This window comes from Babylonia areolata, chromosome 31, assembly GCF_041734735.1.
Source record: "Babylonia areolata isolate BAREFJ2019XMU chromosome 31, ASM4173473v1, whole genome shotgun sequence".
NCBI classification, from domain to species: domain Eukaryota; kingdom Metazoa; phylum Mollusca; class Gastropoda; order Neogastropoda; family Buccinidae; genus Babylonia; species Babylonia areolata.
The window spans coordinates 24,754,435-24,764,434 of record NC_134906.1 but is presented as its reverse complement, the minus strand read 5'-3'; the positions used below and the strand labels follow the sequence as shown (position 1 = coordinate 24,764,434).

General features: G+C 42.5%; 1 protein-coding gene across 3 annotated transcripts in view; it reads right to left on the bottom strand.

The window, feature by feature from the left end:
- The window catches only part of LOC143276164 (nose resistant to fluoxetine protein 6-like), a 31,816-nt gene that overhangs the window by 21,325 nt on the left and 491 nt on the right, over window positions 1–10,000 (bottom strand). For 2 of the 3 annotated variants that reach the window (XM_076580586.1, XM_076580587.1), the window contains exons 2-4: window positions 8,245–8,620; window positions 5,798–5,961; window positions 1,856–1,952 (exon numbers count right to left, since the gene is read on the bottom strand). In XM_076580586.1, the coding sequence (XP_076436701.1) occupies window positions 1,856–1,952; window positions 5,798–5,961; window positions 8,245–8,620 (637 nt within the window). Of the gene's footprint in view, window positions 1–1,855; window positions 1,953–5,797; window positions 5,962–8,244; window positions 8,621–9,654; window positions 9,782–10,000 lie in introns of those variants that run through there. The other variant, XM_076580588.1, reaches the window with a different exon arrangement.

Here is a 10,000-nt window from a genome sequence, read left to right as displayed (position 1 = left end):
CACTACATGAACAACACAGTACACATGAACACTACATGAACAACACACTACACAGGAACACTACATGAACAACAAGTGTACACATGAACCGTACATGAACAATACAGTACACATCAACACTACATGAACAACACAGAGTGGAAATCACTTCCAGCACTGGGACACACATGAACACTACATGAACAACACAGTACACATGAACACTACATGAACAACACACTACACAGGAACACTACATGAACAACAAGTGTACACATGAACAGTACATGAACAATACAGTACACATCAACACTACATGAACAACACAGAGTGGAAAGCACTTCCAGCACTGGGACACACATGAACACTACATGAACAATACAGACACATGAACACTACATGAACAATACAGCATGGAAAGCACTTCCAGCACTACCACATAACTAGGACAGCTGGGCATCGTTGTGTTGTTTAAACATTTTTGGGGGGGATCTATAACTTTTCTCAATATGAAGGTGATAGGTATTTGTATTTGTATTTGTATTTGCATTTCATTTTATCACAACAGATTTCTCTGTGTGAAATTCGGGCTGCTCTCCCCAGGGAGAGCGCGCCGCTATAATACAGCGCCACCCTTTTTTTTTTTTTTCCTGCGTGTAGTTTCATTTGTTTTCCCTATTGAAGTAGATTTTCCTACAGAATTTTGCCAGGGACAACCCTTTTGTTGCCATGGGTTCTTTTACGTGCGCTAAGTGCATACTGCACACGAGACCTCGGTTTATTGTCTCATCCGAATGACTAGCATCCAGACCACCACTCAAGGTCTAGTGGAGGGGGAGAAAATATCGGCGGCTGAGGTGATTCGAACCAGCGTGCTCAGATTTTCTCGCTTCCTAAGTGGACGCGTTACCTCTGGGCCATCACTCCATTTGTTGTCACTCCAGGTATTGTTGATGTCTGCCAGTAAGCCATTCTGCCAAAAAATGTGGATGCTGAGAATATGCCACTGATGTTTTAAAGTTTAACACAAGCACCAAGAGACCATGAATGGTAGATATTTAAGAGACAAAGCAATGAAAACATTTGTGAATTCATTTTTTCTGAACAGAGTTGCTATTTTCTGGAAGATATATTTACTTGACAATAATTATCAAATCGGATGAACCCGGGTGTGGCCGTGTATGGGGGAATCTAAATGAGTGGCGTGGGAGTAATGCCAATGAAATGATGGCAGCAAAACAAAAACAAAAAAAACAAAAAAAAACAAAATCAAATCTGCTCCAAATTTGGTTTCTTTCACAAATTATCTTGACAGTGAACCAACAATGCAAGAAGATTTTTGAAACTTATTTGAAGTCCGCATTTTGAGCAATTTCTGCCTGGCTATTGCAAGAAACCACCAAAGAGCCAAATGACAATGTCTGTTGTTACCCAACAAGACATCAGTATTTGAACCTTCTTCTTCTTCATTTGTGGGCTGCGATTCCCAAGTTCACTTGAATACATGAGTGGACTTTTACGTGTCTGACCATTTTTACCCCCACCATGTGGACATTATGTCATTTTTCTCTACCACCGGTAAAGCGGTGGTCAGGGCACTCTTTTTATATCTGCCGTGACACATTAAATACCAATTATTTGCAAATTTGGGCTCAGGAGCTCAGGCAGAAGGGTTAAAATTGCTCAGGAACTCGGGGCTCAAAGGGTTAAACAGGCCTGTCTACTATTACTCCTACGGTGTTAGCGTTTATGTATCTGTGCACAGATAAGGCATCTGGTCCCCCTGCTCCATTTTTCAGGCAGATGGGATGCAGCGTGTACGGAAAAAAAAAGTCCAGACACTGTGACGCTTTGTGGGGACTTGAACTGGCCTTACTCTCGTTGAGAAGAATGGAGATGTCCAAGCTGGTACAGGAGTTCGGGACACATATACCGGTGGACACTGCAAACGGCATGGGGATCTCCTTTGTTTTCTGAAAACACACACACACACACACACACACATGCATTATCAGATATTTGTATTTGTATTTCTTTTTATCACAACAGATTTCTCTGTGTGAAATTCGGGCTGCTCTCCCCAGGGAGAGCACGTCACTACACTACAGCGCCACCCATTTTTTTTTTTTTTTTTTTTTTGTATTTTTTTCCTGCATGCAGTTTTATTTGTTTTTCCTATCGATGTGGATTTTTCTACAGAATTTTGCCAGGAACAACCCTTTTGTTGCCGTGGGTTCTTTTACATGCGCTAAGTGCATGCTGCACCCGGGACCTCGGTTTATCGTCTCATCCGAATGACTAGCGTCCAGACCACCACTCAAGGTCTAGTGGAGGGGGAGAAAATATCGGCGGCTGAACCGTGATTCAAACCAGCGCACTCAGATTCTCTCGCTTCCTAGGCGGACGCGTTACCTCAAGGCCATCACTCCACACACACACACACATATATATATATATATATATATATATATATATATATATATACACTAGATTCAGCCAGATCATCACATCCTTACACTGAACAGAGCCTATTTCCAGCAAGCACATGATACCCCAGTTCCCAAGTTTAAAAAAAAATCATTGCTATCAAACTTTTCTCAGAGTTCTCTCGTTTGTATTTTGAACAATTTCAAGGCGTTATCTGCCACAGTGGTAAGTCTTGTTAGGTACACTGCACAGTTACTGAGGACACTGTTCACATAGTTGTCTGAAGTCAGGTTTAAATTTCTCTTCTTTCTGTCTTAATACCCCCATGTACTATCCAGACTTTCCTGTTTCATGAGACTTTATTTGTCTTCTTCTTCTTCTTCTGCGTTTGTGGGCTGCAACTCCCATGTTCACTCGTATGCACACGAGTGGGCTTCTACGTGTATGACCGTTTTTACCCCGCCATGTAGGCAGCCATACTCCCCTTCCAGGGGTGTGCATGCTGGGTATGTTCTTGTTTCCATAACCCACCGAACGCTGACATGGATTACAGGATCTTTAACGTGCGTATTTGATCTCATGCTTGCATATACACACGAAGGGGGTTCAGGCACTAGCAGGTCTGCACATATGCTGACCTGGGAGATCGTAAAAATCTCCACCCTTTACCCACCAGGCGCCGTCACCGTGATTTGAACCCGGGACCCTCAGATTGACAGTCCAACGCTTTAACCACTCAGCTATTGCACCCGTCTTTATTTGTCTAATCAAGCTTGTTTTGCTTTTTTTCCCCATTTAAACTATTGAATCGGTTTGTTTTATCTTCAGAAGAAAGTGTCTTTTCGACATGTATGCCTGTCCTGCGTGTCATGCTAGATTCTGTTTACTTGTCAGTTCCCTCAGAGTATATCATGCTTAAGGCCCAACACTGAGCTTATATCACAGATTGACATAAGTTTACATTTGGGCCAACAGCAAAGTGAGAGCTATATTATCAATGGTTTCTCCAGTCAATGGGAAACCATTTACAGCTTAGTCTTTTTGTGAAGGACTATGACTCTCAAACTAGGAGGCAAAATTGCACTGGCTCTTAGTGCTGCAGCCTTGTGGGCTAGTTGGCCTTTGGGAACCATCCCAACGTCGACTGTCCTAAAACCCTCTTGGCCGAGAGAGTGGGGATGTAACTTGGGCAAGACACTCTCCACTATAATCAAATTCTAGCCCAAATAGTCCGAACAGCAGTTGCCTCCTCTGCTGTTCTGATGGTCATAGTCGGACACGACTATCATATATATATATATATATATCAAGCATGCTCTCTGATCCTCTTTTCTTCTTGTGTGTATTGTTTTTGTTTGCCTGTGTTGTGTGTTTTGTTTGTTGTTGTTTGTATAATTTGTTTGTGTTTTTATGGGACATGGGGGCAGGGGAGGGGGGTGGGGGGGAGGTATTTTGTTTCTGTTAATTTGTTTCCTTTCTAGAAAATTTCTCAAATTCATAAATAGATGAAAAAGTTATGTGTAATTGTTACTTTAAACATTTTTTTTTTTTAAATATCACTTCTGATGTTCTACAATTTTTCCTTTTCATTTCAATGCCTGGCTCTCCCCAACAGTTCAGTGCGCTATGAACCTCAAACAGAAAGACGAGGACCACACAGTTGAAGGTCACCCACAGACCACTTCACCGACACGTCTTTGGGATTGTTGCTCAAATCTCCTGACGACCACTGCAAGTGTCTGTATCTCCCAGCCCCGTTGATGCTGAGATGTATATCTATCTATCTATCTATATATATATATATAAAACAGCATCTCCATCACCCCTATCAAGTATCATCATTTATCATCGTAGAGATATAGACAACAGCATCTCCATCACCCCTATCCAGTATCATCATTTATCATCGTAGAGATATAGACAACAGCATCTCCATCACCCCTATCAAATATCATTTATCATCGTAGAGATATAGACAACAGCATCTCCATCACCCCTATCCAGTATCATTTATCATCATAGAGATATAGACAACAGCATCTCCATCACCCCTATCAAATATCATTTATCATCGTAGAGATATAGACAACAGCATCTCCATCACCCCTATCCAGTATCATCGTTTATCATCGTAGAGATATAGACAACAGCATCTCCATCACCCCTATCAAATATCATCATTTATCATCGTAGAGATATAGACAACAATATCTCCATCACCACTATCCATTATCATCATTTATCATCGCAGAGATATAGACAACAGCATCTCCATCACCCCATTCATCATAATCAAAATATAAAAAACAATATGTCCCAAATACTGGGGCACCAAAAAAGAAAACAAGAGGCAGCATTTTCATCACCCACATCATCATCATCATCACCGAAATATAGCCAACAAAATGCCCCAACTTATGTGGCACCAAGAAAGCAACAACGACAACAACAACGATAATATATAAAAATTAAAAAAAATCAGCTTTTCTTCACCCACATCATTATTATTGAAATATAGCAAACAAAATGTCCCAAATTCTCTGGCACCATGAAAACAACAACAAAGACAACAACAACAAATAAAGCAGCATCTTCATCAAACCCCATCATCATCATCATCAAAATACAGCAAACAAAATGTCCCAAATTCTCTGGCACCATGAAAGCAACAACGACAACAGCAACAACAACAAAAAAAGCAGCATCTTCATCACCCCCATAGAAATACACAGCAAAACAAAACGTCCCAAATTGTGGGGCACCAAAAAAACAAAAAACAACGTAGTCTTCATCATCATCAAAATACAGCAAACAAAATGTCCAAAATTCTGTACAACCAAAAAAAGAAAGAACAAGAGAGGCAAGGCCTTCAAGACTCACTTGTGATAAATTAAGTCCCCTAGCAATAATTACAGAGTAATTTCCCTTTTTTACTATCTGCACCAAAACGTTTGCAAAATAAATAAAAATTCCATGCTTAGCAAAAGAAGTTCCTGTTTGAACAAAAAATGATAATAATGACTCCTCTTGTTGTTGTGTCAGAATAAGAGGTCAAAGTGCCAAGTTTAGAGAATACAAAAAATATAAATATAACAGTAAATGCCGTTTGCATATAATTAGGCTTCTTTTTTTATTTTTTTGTGCCCATCCCAGAGGTGCAATACTGTTTTAAACAAGATGACTGGAAAGAACTCAATTTTTCCTATTTTTATGCCAAATTTGGTGTCAACTGACAAAGTATTTGCAGAGAAAATGTCAATGTTAAAGTTTACCATGGACACACAGACATACACACACACACAGGCAACCAAACACCGGGTTAAAACATAGACTCACTTTGTTTACACAAGTGAGTCAAAAAGAAAGAAGAAACCCAACAAGGATGACTCACCTTAGCCAGGGTGATGTGGGCAGTGCAGTACTCCCCAGTGAAGAGGGGTTGCTGGGGCGACGACCTGTTCATGAAGGTGACGTTCTCACACTCCTTCAGCTCTCCCGGCCAGAGCAGGTTGAACAGCAACATGCCCGGCGATGGTTTGCCCATCGCGTCAATCACTGCACACACAGCCAAGTCTGTCTGAGACCCCACTTCAAACAGAAAGACGAGGACCACACAGCTGAAGGTCACCCACAGACCACTTCACCGATACGTCTTTGGGATTGTTGCTCAAATCTCCTGACGACCACTGCAAGTGTCTGTATCTCCCAGCCTAGTTGATGCTGAGATATATATCCATCTATCTATATATGTATATATACTTACTTACCCAGGCTTTGCGCTCTGGAGAGGTCACTCCAGCTTCGCTTTGCAGCGTCAACAAAACACGGGAAACAGAGACATGTGCGCTGGCTCGGCCATGTCGTGCGCATGGACAACGGACGGATCCCTAAAGACCTCCTCTGCGGAGAACTTGTGCAGGGAAAACGTCCCACAGGCAGACCACAGCTGCAATTCAAAGACATGTGCAAGAGGGACCTAAAAGCCTTGAACATCGACCAGAACAACTGGGAAGCAACAGCCCTTGAACGGTCAGCCTGGAGACAGACTGTGCAGAAAGGTCTTTCCAAGTTCGAAGAGACACTTGCTCAGCAGCACGAGGAAAAGAAAATGAGAAGAAAGACTGCAGTCCAGGCAGACAGACCAGCGTCAGACTTCATCTGTGCCCTCTGCCACAGGGACTGTCATTCCCGCGTCGGACTGGCTAGCCACACCTGATGCTGTACCAGAATAAACACCTAGAGCGCAACTCCATAGTCTTCCGAGACTGAAGGATGCCTATCTATCTACATTCTATATATAGATATATAGCTCTACATCTATACATACATGAATCATGAGAGCACACTCTCGTCAAGTCATTCCTAAACCTAAATGAACACACACACCCTCCCCTTCCCACCAGCAGCATCTCCATCACCCCTATCAAGTATCACTGCACACACAGCCAAGTCTGTTTGAGACCCCACTTCAGAGCATGGTGTTGTGTCCTACGGATAGGCACTTTACTCCAATTTTCCTCACTCCAGGGGCCGTATTCAAGACAAAAATCATTTTGCCTGAAGGCAGGTTACCCTTGACCGGGCAGGGAACTGTGGTTACAGTTTGCCTTGAAGGCCAGGTTATCTTCATATTCAAGACACACAAAGTCCACTCAGGCAGCTAACCCATGGTCTATAAATAAAAATCCCGGGGATTCCTTTCTGCGCATACTCTTTTACTTTGCGCCGCGCCACAATGTGACCGAAAAAAAGCAAAAAATAAATAAACCTTCAGTGGCAAAGCATAGATTAGAGTCAGCAACTTGCCAAAACCTGGGGCCCACTTTCACATTCTGACACGTTGTCCTCCACACTTTACAGCTAATTGCAAAAATGAACTAAAATAATAGAGTTCACGATTGAATATTTCTCTGGAATGAACAAATTTCAATGATCTGCAAACTTCAGGCATTCCAAATCTATCGTCTGCAAGTGCACTCACTTTACAGCGACATACGAAATTGATATGGAATATAATGACGTCTGCCAGTCTCAATACGTCAATTTTGACTGCCAAGTGAACAAAGGCTAAAATCAAACTATCAGAGGCCGTATTCAAGACACGATCTCTCCGCAAAACACCTGTTTTCCCTTAAAATAACCACCGCAACAAAAGGATTCGCCATATTTGCCTCTGCTTCATGGGCTGTCACCCTTGGCACATCGTAAGGGTAAGTTGTCTTCGGGGTTTGCAGAACCGCAGGTAGGTTTTTGTGTTCCTGAATACATGATACTGCTAACCCTCTGGCAGTTAGCCTTGCCTCAGGCAGATTACCCACAGGCAGACATTTAACCACAGGCATGATGGTCTCTTGAATACAGCCCCCAGGCAGGTAAGTAACTTCAGGTGGGGAAGGTTAAAGCGGCAGAAGGACAGCAGTGGACCCTGTCCTGCCCTCCCAAGAGCTGAACCCTAGAGGACAGACCTACACGCATGCACACACACACTGAATCACAACTTCCTGTCAACCGTAAGGTTTGTCCACCCATGGAAAAAAAACAAACCCAGTGCTTCTACTTGTTTCTTTGTTATTGCTTTTTCTGTAACGTGTGATTTGAGGCCATAACATCCAGTTTTTACATGTTACTGTAAAACATACGGCTATTTTGGGAACAGCAGGTATGTATGCTGGTATCAGTGAATGACAAAAACTCACTCTGCATGGCTGCAATGACAGACCAACCCAGGTGTAGCTGAATAAGGGGGACCCAAGATGAACAGCGTGGGAATAATGCTACTGAGACAGCATAAAATATAGAACAGGAACAACAACAACAACAACAAAAAAACCACCTTACTCTGCAGGGCACTGTAGTTCCGATTGAACAGTGCCAGAAGAAGCTGCTCCAAGTGCTGAGAGCAGAGAGGAGACACGTCCGGCGAGGCCGACAGACGCTCCAGGAAGGTGCCATTGCCGCTCAGCTGATCCACTGCTGTCCACAGCGCCTCCTGGAACCGTGACGGGGAAAACAGGTGGGGCCATGCCGACCTGAGCTCTGAGAACCGGCCATCTCCTGGTGTTCTGACTGCCTTCATGATGGTCTCCGCAGTGCTCAAGTGCTCCTTGTAGCTGGGCGGGGTGTGGGAGGAGGCACGCATCAGCTGGGTGGTCAGCACCACACACACAGCCAGCAGCACACGGGGCAGGGCAGCAGGTGAGGCCATTGTCTTCATCTGAAACACAAAGCCAGCAGTGTGGTCGCTGAAAATGACAGTCACTGAGCAGACAGGCTTACTGACTGAACAGACAGACTTTCCAAGAGAAGATCCGACAACAACAATTGCTGAACAGATGTACCAGTACTCACCAGGTATATGACGACCTGGAAAAAAAAACAAAAAAAACAATTACTGAACAGATGTACCAGTGCTTACAGGTACATGAAGATCTGAAAACAGTTATTGAACAGGCGTACCAGTTCTCCCAGGTATGTGAGGATCTGAAAATTTTTTTTTTAAATCAGTTACTGAACAGATGCACCAGCATTTACCAGGTATATGAAGATCTGAAAATAACAGTTACTGAACAGATGTACCGGCATTTACCAGGTATATGAAGATCTGAAAATAACAGTTACTGAACAGATGAACCGGCATTTACCAGGTATATGAAGATCTGAAAATAACAGTTACTGAACAGATGTACCGGCATTTACCAGGTACATGAAGATCTGAAAATAACAGTTACTGAACAGATGCACCAGCATTTACCAGGTACATGAAGATCTGAAAATAACAGTTACTGAACAGATGTACCAGCATTTACCAGGTATTTGACCATCTGAACAACATTCTTCAATAACCAGCTACAAAGCCATCACACCATCAAATGCCTCACAGAACGAATAATGGAGAGAAGGATCAGCCCTAAGTCTAACCTAAATGGCAGAGCAGAATCCCTTACTGTACTAATCAAACATCTCCAAACCAGCAATGCACAAGTTTCTTCAAAATGGAGCAGGGTCTCTGTGGGCCTTCTCAAGTACAACTGAACAACATGCTAAAATAATACTAATAATAAAATCTTTATTGAAACTGTCTAAATTTATTTTTTTAAATTATCATTCAACATTTTTTAAATATTACAATTCCACTTGGTTAGATTCTGTACACTCTGGGTTAGTTATTGTTTGTGCAATTTGTTTTGTGTGAAATCAGATGCTTTGTATTCAGATAATACTCAGTAAACACAGTATTATTGCACTCACTTCGTTACAAGTGTGTCATGTAGTGTATCACATTGCCACATATGATGTCTCAATGTATTGTTTTCTTTTTGACGATTTTTTTTCATGTGCCCTCAAGGGGCCTTTTTGGAACAAAAATCTTAAATCTTGAATCTTCAAGGTCCTCACACTTTGACACTTCCTTGAGACCGAAAATGGTTTGTGGGGCTGAAGACGGAAGGAGTGGTACAGACCGAATGACCGCGTCATTGGAGATGATTATTCCGGGTCATTGCAGACGATTTTTCGGATTAGCAAGATGGCTGCGCGTTAGTTCTGCGAATGAATCTGGATCAAAATCGAGCTCAAGAAGCCTGTAATAAGAGTC